Source organism: Aplysia californica, unplaced genomic scaffold, assembly GCF_000002075.1.
Source record: "Aplysia californica isolate F4 #8 unplaced genomic scaffold, AplCal3.0 scaffold00344, whole genome shotgun sequence".
Classification (NCBI taxonomy): Eukaryota; Metazoa; Mollusca; class Gastropoda; order Aplysiida; family Aplysiidae; genus Aplysia; species Aplysia californica.
The window spans coordinates 67,453-84,415 of NW_004797614.1; the positions used below are offsets into that span (position 1 = coordinate 67,453).

At 40.3% G+C, this 16,963-nt stretch overlaps 2 protein-coding genes across 2 annotated transcripts; both read right to left on the bottom strand.

Moving 5' to 3' along the window:
* Positions 1–9,073: 9,073 nt before the first annotated feature.
* LOC118478044 (NUAK family SNF1-like kinase 2) lies at positions 9,074–10,532 on the bottom strand. The gene is made up of 3 exons (XM_035970937.1): positions 9,987–10,532; positions 9,432–9,559; positions 9,074–9,191 (listed from the first exon to the last, which is right to left on the bottom strand). Exons 1-3 carry the CDS (start codon positions 10,530–10,532, stop codon positions 9,074–9,076), a joined length of 792 nt encoding a protein of 263 aa, XP_035826830.1.
* Positions 10,533–13,901: 3,369 nt separating this feature from the next.
* On the bottom strand, positions 13,902–15,361 carry LOC101848763 (probable cell cycle serine/threonine-protein kinase CDC5 homolog). The gene is made up of 3 exons (XM_005102842.1): positions 14,816–15,361; positions 14,260–14,387; positions 13,902–14,019 (listed from the first exon to the last, which is right to left on the bottom strand). The coding sequence occupies exons 1-3, from the start codon at positions 15,359–15,361 to the stop codon at positions 13,902–13,904; spliced, it is 792 nt and encodes a 263-aa protein (XP_005102899.1).
* Between the last annotated feature and the right edge of the window lie 1,602 nt (positions 15,362–16,963).

Here is a 16,963-nt window from a genome sequence, read left to right on the forward strand (position 1 = left end):
TTTGTATGCACGAGCATCGGTCTCTCTGGGTTGACCTGACCTTTTTCGGTCCGACGTTGAAAATTCGTAAGTTGAAAACCGGTTATGAGATTGTGGATTGTCGAGATGTGAACACCACAATGATAGGCCTTTCTCCATCCTCCAAATGGCCTATTGCTCTTTCTTGATGTATAGCCCTTTAATGTGGCATTATCGTGGTAAATGCAGGCGAAACAACCGTACCGATTTTTTACCACGGCCTTTATAGCTTAGTTCAGGAGAATACTTTTCATCCTTTTTTCACCCATTTAGAACGTGTTTCGAAGGAACCACTTGGCTTTTTCCACACTTCAATTAAGGGACAATAACTCTAGTTGCCGGTGACAAGCCAGACAGGAAACTTTTTATTTCCAAAGACAATATGACATGCTATCGATTGTGTAAACTTAAGTCTTCTACCGTGCTGATGTCCAAGACGAATAAAGACCTATTGTTTCCTTCTCCAAGGTGTGAAACAACATCACTGGAGGGTGAAACAACGCTGAAACGGCCTTTGTTGTCCAGTATTCACAACGTCTTCGTGTTGTTGGCTGCATGTTGCAATAGCGGCCAGCGTGTCATAAGGATTCCATTGAGCCAACTCTGCCCTGAGTATCAAAACAAATAAAATTACCCTGAAGCTACACGTGCTTACTAAAATCAACAACCTTTTGTCATTATTGAAATCCAAACAGTGAGGGTATGGGGGAGGGATGTAGGACAATACAGATAATTAAGAGCAAGATAGTGTTCCGATACTATAATCTTGAGCATGAAATTCCTCACAAGAATAGAAAATACTCACTTTAAAACTACATTTCAAGTTCCACATAAAAAAAGCAGAAATCTGTAGATTCTGTGTGGGTGCGTGTGTGTATGCGTATGCTTGAGTGTGTATGTGAGAGAATCGTGTGAGAGACGAGACTGAGAGTGGGTCTGCCTGCGAGTTTGTTTCTCGGTTTATTTGAGTGGTGAAAAATGGAATTTCACAGAAAACGTAATGCTGGTAAAAATTAAAAAAACAACAACCTAACTAACCAACGAAAACGAAGGACGGGCTTTTCAGAGTACGAATTGAGGGGAAAGTTTATCTAAGTAAACAGCACTTGGTGGGACTTGTTCTCCATATGATATAACAAAAACCAAACTTTTTAATCTTTACGCCGCTAAATTTTGTTACATTTTTTTTCCGTTCGATGTTGGCTCACTGAGAGAAAGTCCCTGGAGCAAATGATCTTTTAAAAAATGGGATACATGCTTGGGGCTAAAAAAAAGAGGATTAACTCAGCCAGGTCAGTTGTTTTTTAATAGTAGATGTCTCCGTGGCTAGCATTTTTCTGTGACTGATCGTGCTGTAGTCGAAAATGAATAAAGATCTATTGTTTCCATCTCCAAGATATGAAACAACATCGTCTCAGGGTGAAAAAACACTGGAATGGCTTTTGTTGAAGTGTTTATAACATCTGGTTGTTGGTTGCTGTATGACGCAGTAGCGGCCAGCACATCATTAGGACACCATTAAGAGTACTCTGTTATAGCAGGTATTTTTTTAAAAAACGCTCAGGATTTTCAAAGACCCATAAACAAACGAAGTGACACGAGCTTAAAAAAACCAAAAGTCTTTTGTTGACGTTGAAATCAAAACAGTGCGGTTAGGCTAGAGGGATATCGGGCAGAACAAATTAATGAGCAAGGTAATAGGCAGCTACCAGAATTTTGAGTAAGAAATTACTTAAATGAAAATTCATTACCTGGAAAACTACATTTCAGCTTCATGACAAAAAGTATAGAATTCTTGATTCTGTATGGGTCCTTGTGTGTGTGTGTGTGTGTGTGTGTGTGTGTGTGTGTGTGTGTGTGTGTGTGTGTGTGTGTGTGTTTGTGTGTGTGAGTGTGTGTATATGTGTGTATGTGTGTGTGTGTTTGTGTTTGTAAGGGAGAGTGTGTCTGGGAGATGTTGTTTGAAAGTTGAAAAAAGTCTGCCTGTAAGTATGCATCTGTGTCAATTTTCTGTGAGAGGCTGATAACGAAATTTTACAGAAAACTGAACAACAGTTAGTAACAAAAACAAAATGAAAGGTGTTTTAGAGGACAACACGAGGGAATAGCTTAATTAAGTGATCAAGGGAACTGCACATCGCGTGACTTGTTCTCAAGGTTAAAGAAAACCAAACTTCTTCACCCATTAATTCTTGACCTAAAAGTTTATAACATTTGGATGCAAATGAAAGGATTCAAGTTGTATTTGCATCGATTAAAAAGTTCTTACTTTTTAAGCCCCTGAAAGTCTGTTCCATTAATGGAGCGCTGTGTACGAGAGGTTGCGTGCTTTTTCGTATGTGTGTGTGCTGGGGGGGGGGGTATGCCGTATGCAATAGAATGCATATCTCAGACAGGTCACAATAAAAACAAAACTAAAACTAAGGAGGCCATTTCCTGTTTTTAACACAATATCCAAGTGCACAGAGTGTATCTGTTGGGGAAATACAATTTTTACAATAAAATAATGATTTTAAAGCAAGAACTTCTTTGGCGGTGCCGTCTTTTCTTGAAATGTTCAGCAATACTGATTGCAATGGGTCTTGCTTCTTGTTTTAGTTCAGTTCAAAGATTGTTCAGATTTTCCTCCTCATTTATTGATATTATTCTCATAATTTATTTTATGTATTTTGATTAAGGTAGCTTTGTCTGTTTCTAAGTTGTTAATTTCTCTGTGTCGCCTACTTTTCCATGGGGTTTACTTTGCTTTGCTACTCCTCAAAGAAAACTGCTCTTTACGGATGTTGTAGACAACATCCCCAAACACCTCCAGACATTGACGGTAATTGTTGTTGCCCAGCTTTGCCTGAAGTACTCAAATGATGAAAGATTTTGCCAGGATCCTTTTGAGTTGGGAGGAAGAAAATCATTCTGCGACATATGGTTTGTGACATTCCTCAATCTCCAACAGTCTACGTCTGCACGATACTGTGAACTTGATCCATTCCGTGGTTTTCCGATGTCTTATCTGTGGGTACATAGTGCTGCTGTTGAGAGCTTGGTTGTGTGGCACAACACATGTTTGTCCTGTGAACCTTTCTGCATTTATGTATTTTGGTTGGGCTACGGGCATTCTAACCTTCCAACCTATTGGAGTTGAAATAATCCTTACCGTGTGATTTGGAGTGGTATTTGCACAACGCTACACTTCGAGCAGGAAACAAAAACATGTCTTAGTAATGAGATGCTATACAGACTTCTGAATGGAGTTACAAAACATACCGATGAAATAAAACTACATTGTTTTTTATGTTGGCATCATCGCCTTTTCCCTCTCAGTTTCCACGGGCTTGGGACCGTCTCAGGGTACACTGTACACCGAGGCCTGATTAAAAAGACGGCGCTACCGAGCGCTCACGTCTGGGGTATGTTAGTTGTTAGTCAGTTTAAGAATGTTAGTGTTATGGGTTGGGTCAGTCAACAAATTGGATGTTAGAAATTAGTATATTTTGCTAATTAAAGTAAGTTATAGCTACAGTTTGCATTCTAGTGATTTAACGATTGAGTAGTTGTTATTGAAACAGCTGAAAAAAGACAAAACAAAGTAGCCGATTAAACCAAGCGCTGCCCCCACAGTGGCTGGAATAATTTCGGCTCGTTAGTAACACATTAATGAAAACACAGAAATGCACGTACAAGACAAGACATTTCAGTGTTAGATAAAATGGAAACTTTTTAGTTACTGTGAGACAACTATGTTAGTAAAGTAAAATAGAGAAAATGCTGTGTCCACTTCGTAGGTAGCAGGTCCCCCCTCAGCGGTAGTGAGGGTAACAACTCACCAGCAACATGTGTAAAGTCCTCGTCAACTCCCCATTACTCACATGATGACTTCAGCTGGTGATGTACAGGCCCTGAGCTTGCCTTGGTGTGTCCAAGACACCTGCTTCCTGCCTCATTGAGTTTTCTGTTGGTTACGACAAACACGAGTGCAAAATATGTGTCGTTGGGTGGACAAATTTGTAAGTAAAGTAAAAGTTAAAGTAGTGTAGTACATTTCAAAAACCAAAATAGCAATTCAATTCAATTATTAGGTGAATTAGGTAAACGGAAATGGGTGAAATATAAGAAAACTAGAAACAACTTCAACACCATATTTTGTTAGAAAGTGCTAAAATGAAGAAAGAAAAGAGGAAAAAAAGTATGCAAATACAGCACTTGCACTCGTTACAGAGAGTCTATGATTACCCTGAACTGCTGAAAGCGCTCACGAAGGAATTCCAGGAGATGGCAGACTGAAAGTCGGAGTCGTGGGTTGTTCTGTACAAGCCTGTAGAGCACAAACCTGTGGAGTAAGCAAAAATACTAAGATAAATAATCGGCAACCTCAAGTGAAAGCAAGTATTCATATTATGGTAAATGGAAATTTCTGAATATTCTACGTAACAGACTACAAGTATGTATTTTCTTTAAAAAACCAACATATTACTATTTTATTTTTCATTTACAAGGAATCAACAGCACTCATCTAAAAGTAAAGAAAGCTGCATTGGGTTAGGATCAAAAGTAAAGAATGTCTCGTTACCTGAAGAAGCCCAAGAGCGGCATTAGGGTTCTGTCGGATTTCACAGCGTGCAGAAGATCCTCTCCATCGCGAGGTTTTCGTTTGAAGACAAGAAACCACAGCGTTGCTCCAAGTGCGTACGCGTCCGTCTGTAGAGAATAAGTGGAAAAAAGAGTTGGTCAATAGTGAGCAAATGGTTCCAAGCAACAGCATATTGCTGCAGTATACAAAGACCTTCAGGGAGCACACAGAAAAAAAGAAAGGGAAAATACAATTATCTACTAGTACGCAATAGTGACAAACAAGATTACACCAGACAAACAAAGAAAGGATGTTATGCATATTATAACCCAATAACAAAAGCCACAGCGCATTTACAATTTTAAAATAAAATTACTTGTTTACAACAGAATAAAAACATACAATAAATTTACAGCAGAAACAAAGCCACAAAAACATACCGACAGACAAACAAACAAACCAAACATCAGGACAACTTTTACACAACATTAAACTTAAACAAATCAAACACGCAAATAAACAAGCTCACTAAGTAGAAAACTCTGCAGTTACTCACCAGAAAAGGATCTACGGTGATGTCAGTCTGGATCTCTGGAGCGAGATAGCCTTTTGTTCCGAGTACGTTCTTGCTGCTCACTCTGTTTTGTCCGTGTGCCAGAAGGCGGGACATTCCCAGGTCACCGAGAATAGCGTTGTTGGATTCATCCAGGAATACGTTGGCAGGCTTCACGTCCCCGTGTACAGCCCACCTGTTGTGAAGATATCTCAGTGCACAGGCGGTCTGCACGAAGCAGCGCTCTAACTGCTCCCTGTTGAGACGGTGACGCGCATCATGCAAAGATCCTCGTGAGCACAGAGGCATGCAGATAGCTACAAAGTCCTTGCACTTTACTGCCCAGTCCATCTTCATGATGTGCGGATGCGAAGCGTAGTCCATGAAACTGATTTCGTGAAAAATCTCCAGCCAACTGTCCCGGCCTTGGCAGTCTGTGAGACGTATCTTCTTGATGGCCTTGCGAATGGAGTTGTCGTCTTCCATTGCCGCTTCCAGAACTTGAACCGGCGTGATCGTCTTCTGGCACAGAACGCGCACTTGCCTCATCTTCACGGATGACCAAAAGTCACCAGAAATGAACTTCACCAAAGGAACTGAAGAACTTTCCATACTTGAAAATTCACGACAGATGTTGAGAAACGATACTCAGGCACACTGAAAAAGCAACGACCTCTCACTGTAAAAGCGTTACGGTGAACTGGAGGATGTCCAGGTCGGCTGACTTTATATTCCCTGTTGCTCCTCCCTTTCCCCTATCACCGCCAATCAAAATCCTAGTAAGGTTCATGTCAAATGAAGGATTAACGAAGTGTGGCTAGTTGATTATGCGTAGTTGTTATTTACATGGCTAGAGTTTTTGTAACACCGACCGTGCTGTTGTCCAAGACGAATAAAGACCTATTGTTTCCTTCTCCAAGGTGTGAAACAACATCACTGGAGGGTGAAACAACGCTGAAACGGCATTTGTTGTCCAGTATTCACAACGTCTTCGTGTTGTTGGCTGCACGTTGCAATAGCGGCCAGCATGTCATAAGGATTCCATTGAGCCAACTCTGCCCTGAGTATCAAAACAAATAAAAACACCCTGAAGCTACACGTGCTTACTAAAATCAACAACCTTTTGTCATCATTGAAATCCAAACAGTGAGGGTATGAGAGAGAGAGAGAGAGAGCGATGTTGGACAATACAGATAATTAAGAGCAAGATAGTGTTCCGATACTATAATCTTGAGCATTAAATTCCTCACAAGAAAAGAAAATACAAGAAAAGAAAATACTCACTTTAAAACTACATTTCAAGTTCCATATCTAAAAGCAGAAATCTGTAGATTCTGTGTGGGTGCGTGTGTGTATGCGTATGCTTGAGTGTGTATGTGAGAGAATCGTGTGAGAGACGAGACTGAGAGTGGGTCTGCCTGTGAGTTTGTTTCTCTGTTTATATTAGTGGTGAAAAAGTGAATTTCACAGAAAACGTAATGCTGATAAAAATTTAAAAAAACAACAACCTAACTAACCAACGAAAACGAAGGACGGGCTTTTCAGAGTACGAATTGAGGGGAAAGTTTAACTAAGTAAACAGCACTTGGTGGGACTTGTTCTCCATATGATATAACAAAAACCAAACTTTTTAATCTTTACGCCGCTAAACTTTGTTACATTTTTTTCCGTTCGATGTTGGCTCACTGAGAGAAAGTCCCTGGAGCAAATGATCTTTTAAAAAATGGGATACATGCTTTGGGCTAAAAAAATTTTTTAAAGGATTAACTCAGCCAGGTCAGTTTTTTATATTTAAAATAGTAGATGTTTCCGTGGCTAGCATTTTTCTGTGACTGATCGTGCTGTAGTCGAAAATGAATAAAGATCTATTGTTTCCATCTCCAAGATATGAAACAACATCGTCTCAGGGTAAAAAACCCACTGAAATGGCTTTTGTTGAAGTGTTTATAACATCTGGTTGTTGGTGGCTGTATGACGCAGTAGCGGCCAGCACATCATTTGGACTCCATTGAGAGTACTCTGTTATAGCAGGTATTAAAAAAATACGCTCAAGATTCAAGTCTTTTGTTGACGTTGAAATCAAAACAGTGAGGTTTGGCTAGAGGGAAATCGGCAGAACAAATTAATGAGCAAAGTAATAGGCAGCTCCCAGAATTTTGAGTAAGAAATTACTTACAACTAATGAAAATTAATTACTTGGAAAACTACATTTCAGCTCCATGACAAAAAGGATAGAATTCTTGATTCTGTATGGGTCCTGTATGCGCGCGCGTGTGTGTGTGTGTGTGTGTGTGTGTGTGTGTGTGTGTGTGTGTGTGTTTGTGTTTGTAAGGGAGAGTGTGTCTGGGAGATGTCGTTTGAAAGTTGAAGTGTCTGGGAGATGTCGTTTGAAAGTTGAAAAAAGTCTGCCTGTAAGTATGAGGCTGATAAGGAAATTTTACAGAAAACTGAACAACAGAATGAAAGGTGTTTTAGAGGACAACACGAGGACAACACGAGGGAATAGCTTAATTAAAAACAGAATGAAAGGTGTTTTAGAGGACAACACACGAGGGAATAGCTTAATTAAGTGATCAAGGGAACTTTATAACCTTTGGATGCAAATGAAAGGATCCTTTTGAGTTAGGAGGAAAAAAATAATTCTGGGCCATATGGTTTGTGACATTCCTCAATCTCCAACAGTCTACGTCTGCACGATACTGTGAACTTGATCCATTCCGTGGTTTTCCGATGTCTTATCTGTGGGTACATAGCGCTGCTGTTGAGAGCTTGGTTGTGTGGCACAACACATGTTTGTCCTGTGAACCTTTCTGCATTTATGTATTTTGGTTGGGCTACGGGCATTCTAACCTTCCAACCTATTGGAGTTGAAATAATCCTTACCGTGTGATTTGGAGTGGTATTTGCACAACGCTACACTTCGAGCAGGAAACAAAAACATGTCTTAGTAATGAGATGCTATACAGACTTCTGAATGGAGTTACAAAACATACCGATGAAATAAAACTACATTGTTTTTTATGTTGGCATCATCGCCTTTTCCCTCTCAGTTTCCACGGGCTTGGGACCGTCTCAGGGTACACTGTACACCGAGGCCTGATTAAAAAGACGGCGCTACCGAGCGCTCACGTCTGGGGTATGTTAGTTGTTAGTCAGTTTAAGAATGTTAGTGTTATGGGTTGGGTCAGTCAACAAATTGGATGTTAGAAATTAGTATATTTTGCTAATTAAAGTAAGTTATAGCTACAGTTTGCATTCTAGTGATTTAACGATTGAGTAGTTGTTATTGAAACAGCTGAAAAAAGACAAAACAAAGTAGCCGATTAAACCAAGCGCTGCCCCCACAGTGGCTGGAATAATTTCGGCTCGTTAGTAACACATTAATGAAAACACAGAAATGCACGTACAAGACAAGACATTTCAGTGTTAGATAAAATGGAAACTTTTTAGTTACTGTGAGACAACTATGTTAGTAAAGTAAAATAGAGAAAATGCTGTGTCCACTTCGTAGGTAGCAGGTCCCCCCTCAGCGGTAGTGAGGGTAACAACTCACCAGCAACATGTGTAAAGTCCTCGTCAACTCCCCATTACTCACATGATGACTTCAGCTGGTGATGTACAGGCCCTGAGCTTGCCTTGGTGTGTCCAAGACACCTGCTTCCTGCCTCATTGAGTTTTCTGTTGGTTACGACAAACACGAGTGCAAAATATGTGTCGTTGGGTGGACAAATTTGTAAGTAAAGTAAAAGTTAAAGTAGTGTAGTACATTTCAAAAACCAAAATAGCAATTCAATTCAATTATTAGGTGAATTAGGTAAACGGAAATGGGTGAAATATAAGAAAACTAGAAACAACTTCAACACCATATTTTGTTAGAAAGTGCTAAAATGAAGAAAGAAAAGAGGAAAAAAAGTATGCAAATACAGCACTTGCACTCGTTACAGAGAGTCTATGATTACCCTGAACTGCTGAAAGCGCTCACGAAGGAATTCCAGGAGATGGCAGACTGAAAGTCGGAGTCGTGGGTTGTTCTGTACAAGCCTGTAGAGCACAAACCTGTGGAGTAAGCAAAAATACTAAGATAAATAATCGGCAACCTCAAGTGAAAGCAAGTATTCATATTATGGTAAATGGAAATTTCTGAATATTCTACGTAACAGACTACAAGTATGTATTTTCTTTAAAAAACCAACATATTACTATTTTATTTTTCATTTACAAGGAATCAACAGCACTCATCTAAAAGTAAAGAAAGCTGCATTGGGTTAGGATCAAAAGTAAAGAATGTCTCGTTACCTGAAGAAGCCCAAGAGCGGCATTAGGGTTCTGTCGGATTTCACAGCGTGCAGAAGATCCTCTCCATCGCGAGGTTTTCGTTTGAAGACAAGAAACCACAGCGTTGCTCCAAGTGCGTACGCGTCCGTCTGTAGAGAATAAGTGGAAAAAAGAGTTGGTCAATAGTGAGCAAATGGTTCCAAGCAACAGCATATTGCTGCAGTATACAAAGACCTTCAGGGAGCACACAGAAAAAAGAAAGGGAAAATACAATTATCTACTAGTACGCAATAGTGACAAACAAGATTACACCAGACAAACCAAGAAAGGATGTTATGCATATTATAACCTAATAACAAAAGCCACAGCGCATTTACAATTTTAAAATAAAATTACTTGTTTACAACAGAATAAAAACATACAATAAATTTACAGCAGAAACAAAGCCACAAAAACATACCGACAGACAAACAAACAAACCAAACATCAGGACAACTTTTACACAACATTAAACTTAAACAAATCAAACACGCAAATAAACAAGCTCACTAAGTAGAAAACTCTGCAGTTACTCACCAGAAAAGGATCTACGGTGATGTCAGTCTGGATCTCTGGAGCGAGATAGCCTTTTGTTCCGAGTACGTTCTTGCTGCTCACTCTGTTTTGTCCGTGTGCCAGAAGGCGGGACATTCCCAGGTCACCGAGAATAGCGTTGTTGGATTCATCCAGGAATACGTTGGCAGGCTTCACGTCCCCGTGTACAGCCCACCTGTTGTGAAGATATCTCAGTGCACAGGCGGTCTGCACGAAGCAGCGCTCTAACTGCTCCCTGTTGAGACGGTGACGCGCATCATGCAAAGATCCTCGTGAGCACAGAGGCATGCAGATAGCTACAAAGTCCTTGCACTTTACTGCCCAGTCCATCTTCATGATGTGCGGATGCGAAGCGTAGTCCATGAAACTGATTTCGTGAAAAATCTCCAGCCAACTGTCCCGGCCTTGGCAGTCTGTGAGACGTATCTTCTTGATGGCCTTGCGAATGGAGTTGTCGTCTTCCATTGCCGCTTCCAGAACTTGAACCGGCGTGATCGTCTTCTGGCACAGAACGCGCACTTGCCTCATCTTCACGGATGACCAAAAGTCACCAGAAATGAACTTCACCAAAGGAACTGAAAAACTTTCCATACTTGAAAATTCACGACAGATGTTGAGAAACGATACTCAGGCACACTGAAAAAGCAACGACCTCTCACTGTAAAAGCGTTACGGTGAACTGGAGGATGTCCAGGTCGGCTGACTTTATATTCCCTGTTGCTCCTCCCTTTCCCCTATCACCGCCAATCAAAATCCTAGTAAGGTTCATGTCAAATGAAGGATTAACGAAGTGTGGCTAGTTGATTATGCGTAGTTGTTATTTACATGGCTAGAGTTTTTGTAACACCGACCGTGCTGTTGTCCAAGACGAATAAAGACCTATTGTCTCCTTCTCCAAGGTGTGAAACAACATCACTGGAGGGTGAAACAACGCTGAAACGCCCTTTGTTGTCCAGTATTCACAACGTCTTCGTGTTGTTGGCTGCACGTTGCAATAGCGGCCAGCGTGTCATAAGGATTCCATTGAGCCAACTCTGCCCTGAGTATCAAAACAAATAAAAACACCCTGAAGCTACACGTGCTTACTAAAATCAACAACCTTTTGTCATCATTGAAATCCAAACAGTGAGGGTATGAGAGAGAGAGAGAGAGCGATGTTGGACAATACAGATAATTAAGAGCAAGATAGTGTTCCGATACTATAATCTTGAGCATTAAATTCCTCACAAGAAAAGAAAATACTCACTTTAAAACTACATTTCAAGTTCCATATCTAAAAGCAGAAATCTGTAGATTCTGTGTGGGTGCGTGTGTGTATGCGTATGCTTGAGTGTGTATGTGAGAGAATCGTGTGAGAGACGAGACTGAGAGTGGGTCTGCCTGTGAGTTTGTTTCTCTGTTTATTTTAGTGGTGAAAAAGTGAATTTCACAGAAAACGTAATGCTGATAAAAAATTTAAAAAACAACAACCTAACTAACCAACGAAAACGAAGGACGGGCTTTTCAGAGTACGAATTGAGGGGAAAGTTTAACTAAGTAAACAGCACTTGGTGGGACTTGTTCTCCATATGATATAACAAAAACCAAACTTTTTAATCTTTACGCCGCTAAATTTTGTTACATTTTTTTCCGTTCGATGTTGGCTCACTGAGAGAAAGTCCCTGGAGCAAATGATCTTTTAAAAAATGGGATACATGCTTTGGGCTAAAAAAATTTTTAAAAGGATTAACTCAGCCAGGTCAGTTTTTTATATTTAAAATAGTAGATGTTTCCGTGGCTAGCATTTTTCTGTGACTGATCGTGCTGTAGTCGAAAATGAATAAAGATCTATTGTTTCCATCTCCAAGATATGAAACAACATCGTCTCAGGGTAAAAAACCCACTGAAATGGCTTTTGTTGAAGTGTTTATAACATCTGGTTGTTGGTGGCTGTATGACGCAGTAGCGGCCAGCACATCATTTGGACTCCATTGAGAGTAGTCTTTTGTTGACGTTGAAATCAAAACAGTGAAGATTCAAGTCTTTTGTTGACGTTGAAATCAAAACAGTGAGGTTTGGCTAGAGGGAAATCGGATGAACAACTAATGAAAATTAATTACTTGGAAAACTACATAATGAAAATTAATTACTTGGAAAACTACAAAGGATAGAATTCTTGATTCTGTATGGGTCCTGTTCCTGTATGCGCGCGCGCGTGTGTGTGTGTGCTGTATGCGCGCGCGCGTGTGTGTGTGTGTGTGTGTGTGTGTGTGTGTGTGTGTGTATGTGTGTGTGTATGTGTGTGTGTGTGTGTGTGTGTGTTTGTGTTTGTAAGGGAGAGTGTGTCTGGGAGATGTGTCTGGGAGATGTCGTTTGAAAGTTGAAAAAAGTCTGCCTGTAAGAAAACTGAACAACAGTTAGTAACAAAAACAGAATGAAAGGTGTTTTACAGAAAACTGAACAACAGTTAGTAACAAAAACAGAATGAAAGGTGCATCGTGTGACTTGTTCTCAAGGTTAAAGTAACCCAAACATCTTCACCCATTAATTCTTGACCTAAAAGTTTATAACCTTTGGATGCAAATGAAAGGATCCTTTTGAGTTAGGAGGAAGAAAATAATTCTGGGCCATATGGTTTGTGACATTCCTCAATCTCCAACAGTCTACGTCTGCACAATACTGTGAACTTGATCCATTCCGTGGTTTTCCGATGTCTTATCTGTGGGTACATAGCGCTGCTGTTGAGAGCTTGGTTGTGTGGCACAACACATGTTTGTCCTGTGAACCTTTCTGCATTTATGTATTTTGGTTGGGCTACGGGCATTCTAACCTTCCAACCTATTGGAGTTGAAATAATCCTTACCGTGTGATTTGGAGTGGTATTTGCACAACGCTACACTTCGAGCAGGAAACAAAAACATGTCTTAGTAATGAGATGCTATACAGACTTCTGAATGGAGTTACAAAACATACCGATGAAATAAAACTACATTGTTTTTTATGTTGGCATCATCGCCTTTTCCCTCTCAGTTTCCACGGGCTTGGGACCGTCTCAGGGTACACTGTACACCGAGGCCTGATTAAAAAGACGGCGCTACCGAGCGCTCACGTCTGGGGTATGTTAGTTGTTAGTCAGTTTAAGAATGTTAGTGTTATGGGTTGGGTCAGTCAACAAATTGGATGTTAGAAATTAGTATATTTTGCTAATTAAAGTAAGTTATAGCTACAGTTTGCATTCTAGTGATTTAACGATTGAGTAGTTGTTATTGAAACAGCTGAAAAAAGACAAAACAAAGTAGCCGATTAAACCAAGCGCTGCCCCCACAGTGGCTGGAATAATTTCGGCTCGTTAGTAACACATTAATGAAAACACAGAAATGCACGTACAAGACAAGACATTTCAGTGTTAGATAAAATGGAAACTTTTTAGTTACTGTGAGACAACTATGTTAGTAAAGTAAAATAGAGAAAATGCTGTGTCCACTTCGTAGGTAGCAGGTCCCCCCTCAGCGGTAGTGAGGGTAACAACTCACCAGCAACATGTGTAAAGTCCTCGTCAACTCCCCATTACTCACATGATGACTTCAGCTGGTGATGTACAGGCCCTGAGCTTGCCTTGGTGTGTCCAAGACACCTGCTTCCTGCCTCATTGAGTTTTCTGTTGGTTACGACAAACACGAGTGCAAAATATGTGTCGTTGGGTGGACAAATTTGTAAGTAAAGTAAAAGTTAAAGTAGTGTAGTACATTTCAAAAACCAAAATAGCAATTCAATTCAATTATTAGGTGAATTAGGTAAACGGAAATGGGTGAAATATAAGAAAACTAGAAACAACTTCAACACCATATTTTGTTAGAAAGTGCTAAAATGAAGAAAGAAAAGAGGAAAAAAAGTATGCAAATACAGCACTTGCACTCGTTACAGAGAGTCTATGATTACCCTGAACTGCTGAAAGCGCTCACGAAGGAATTCCAGGAGATGGCAGACTGAAAGTCGGAGTCGTGGGTTGTTCTGTACAAGCCTGTAGAGCACAAACCTGTGGAGTAAGCAAAAATACTAAGATAAATAATCGGCAACCTCAAGTGAAAGCAAGTATTCATATTATGGTAAATGGAAATTTCTGAATATTCTACGTAACAGACTACAAGTATGTATTTTCTTTAAAAAACCAACATATTACTATTTTATTTTTCATTTACAAGGAATCAACAGCACTCATCTAAAAGTAAAGAAAGCTGCATTGGGTTAGGATCAAAAGTAAAGAATGTCTCGTTACCTGAAGAAGCCCAAGAGCGGCATTAGGGTTCTGTCGGATTTCACAGCGTGCAGAAGATCCTCTCCATCGCGAGGTTTTCGTTTGAAGACAAGAAACCACAGCGTTGCTCCAAGTGCGTACGCGTCCGTCTGTAGAGAATAAGTGGAAAAAAGAGTTGGTCAATAGTGAGCAAATGGTTCCAAGCAACAGCATATTGCTGCAGTATACAAAGACCTTCAGGGAGCACACAGAAAAAAAGAAAGGGAAAATACAATTATCTACTAGTACGCAATAGTGACAAACAAGATTACACCAGACAAACAAAGAAAGGATGTTATGCATATTATAACCCAATAACAAAAGCCACAGCGCATTTACAATTTTAAAATAAAATTACTTGTTTACAACAGAATAAAAACATACAATAAATTTACAGCAGAAACAAAGCCACAAAAACATACCGACAGACAAACAAACAAACCAAACATCAGGACAACTTTTACACAACATTAAACTTAAACAAATCAAACACGCAAATAAACAAGCTCATTAAGTAGAAAACTCTGCAGTTACTCACCAGAAAAGGATCTACGGTGATGTCACTCTGGATCTCTGGAGCGAGATAGCCTTTTGTTCCGAGTACGTTCTTGCTGCTCACTTTGTTTTGTCCGTGTGCCAGAAGGCGGGACATTCCCAGGTCACCGAGAATAGCGTTGTTGGATTCATCCAGGAATACGTTGGCAGGCTTCACGTCCCCGTGTACAGCCCACCTGTTGTGAAGATATCTCAGTGCACAGGCGGTCTGCACGAAGCAGCGCTCTAACTGCTCCCTGTTGAGACGGTGACGCGCATCATGCAAAGATCCTCGTGAGCACAGAGGCATGCAGATAGCTACAAAGTCCTTGCACTTTACTGCCCAGTCCATCTTCATGATGTGCGGATGCGAAGCGTAGTCCATGAAGCTGATTTCGTGAAAAATCTCCAGCCAACTGTCCCGGCCTTGGCAGTCTGTGAGACGTATCTTCTTGATGGCCTTGCGAATGGAGTTGTCGTCTTCCATTGCCGCTTCTAGAACTTGAACCGGCGTGATCGTCTTCTGGCACAGAACGCGCACTTGCCTCATCTTCACGGATGACCAAAAGTCACCAGAAATGAACTTCACCAAAGGAACTGAAAAACTTTCCATACTTGAAAATTCACGACAGATGAGAAACGATACTCAGGCACACTGAAAAAGCAACGACCTCTCACTGTAAAAGCGTTACGGTGAACTGGAGGATGTCCAGGTCTGCTGACTTTATATTCCCTGTTGCTCCTCCCTTTCCCCTATCACCGCCAATCAAAATCCTAGTAAGGTTCATGTCAAATGAAGGATTAACAAAGTGTGGATAGTTGATTATGCGTAGTTGTTATTTACATGGCTAGAGTTTTTGTAACATCCATTGTGCTGATGTCCAAGACGAATAAAGACCTATTGTTTCCTTCTCCAAGGTGTGAAACAACATCACTGGAGGGTGAAACAACGCTGAAACGGCCTTTGTTGTCCAGTATTCACAACGTCTTCGTGTTGTTGGCTGCATGTTGCAATAGCGGCCAGCGTGTCATAAGGATTCCATTGAGCCAACTCTGCCCTGAGTATCAAAACAAATAAAAACACCCTGAAGCTACACGTGCTTACTAAAATCAACAACCTTTTGTCATCATTGAAATCCAAACAGTGAGGGTATGAGAGAGAGAGAAGAGAGAGAGAGCGATGTTGGACAATACAGATAATTAAGAGCAAGATAGTGTTCCGATACTATAATCTTGAGCATTAAATTCCTCACAAGAAAAGAAAATACTCACTTTAAAACTACATTTCAAGTTCCATATCTAAAAGCAGAAATCTGTAGATTCTGTGTGGGTGCGTGTGTGTATGCGTATGCTTGAGTGTGTATGTGAGAGAATCGTGTGAGAGACGAGACTGAGAGTGGGTCTGCCTGTGAGTTTGTTTCTCTGTTTATTTTAGTGGTGAAAAAGTGAATTTCACAGAAAACGTAATGCTGATAAAAATTTAAAAAACAACAACCTAACTAACCAACGAAAACGAAGGACGGGCTTTTCAGAGTACGAATTGAGGGGAAAGTTTAACTAAGTAAACAGCACTTGGTGGGACTTGTTCTCCATATGATATAACAAAAACCAAACTTTTTAATCTTTACGCCGCTAAATTTTGTTGCATTTTTTCCGTTCGATGTTGGCTCACTGAGAGAAAGTCCCTGGAGCAAATGATCTTTTAAAAAATGGGATACATGCTTTGGGCTAAAAAAAATTTTAAAAGGATTAACTCAGCCAGGTCAGTTTTTTATATTTAAAATAGTAGATGTTTCCGTGGCTAGCATTTTTCTGTGACTGATCGTGCTGTAGTCGAAAATGAATAAAGATCTATTGTTTCCATCTCCAAGATATGAAACAACATCGTCTCAGGGTAAAAAACCCACTGAAATGGCTTTTGTTGAAGTGTTTATAACATCTGGTTGTTGGTGGCTGTATGACGCAGTAGCGGCCAGCACATCATTTGGACTCCATTGAGAGTACTCTGTTATAGCAGGTATTAAAAAAATACGCTCAAGATTCAAGTCTTTTGTTGACGTTGAAATCAAAACAGTGAGGTTTGGCTAGAGGGAAATCGGCAGAACAAATTAATGAGCAAAGTAATAGGCAGCTCCCAGAATTTTGAGTAAGA

Bases quoted from the DNA above. Each gene is read 5' to 3' on its own strand.
- LOC118478044 (XM_035970937.1), bottom strand. From the start codon at position 10,532: ATGAGGCAAGTGCGCGTTCTGTGCCAGAAGACGATCACGCCGGTTCAA. The intron at 9,560-9,986 runs GTGAGTAACTGC...TATTCTCTACAG, and splicing joins TCACCGTAGATCCTTTTCTG to ACGGACGCGTACGCACTTGG. The intron at 9,192-9,431 runs GTAACGAGACAT...CTTACTCCACAG, and splicing joins CCGCTCTTGGGCTTCTTCAG to GTTTGTGCTCTACAGGCTTG.
- LOC101848763 (XM_005102842.1), bottom strand. From the start codon at position 15,361: ATGAGGCAAGTGCGCGTTCTGTGCCAGAAGACGATCACGCCGGTTCAA. The intron at 14,388-14,815 runs GTGAGTAACTGC...TATTCTCTACAG, and splicing joins TCACCGTAGATCCTTTTCTG to ACGGACGCGTACGCACTTGG. The intron at 14,020-14,259 runs GTAACGAGACAT...CTTACTCCACAG, and splicing joins CCGCTCTTGGGCTTCTTCAG to GTTTGTGCTCTACAGGCTTG.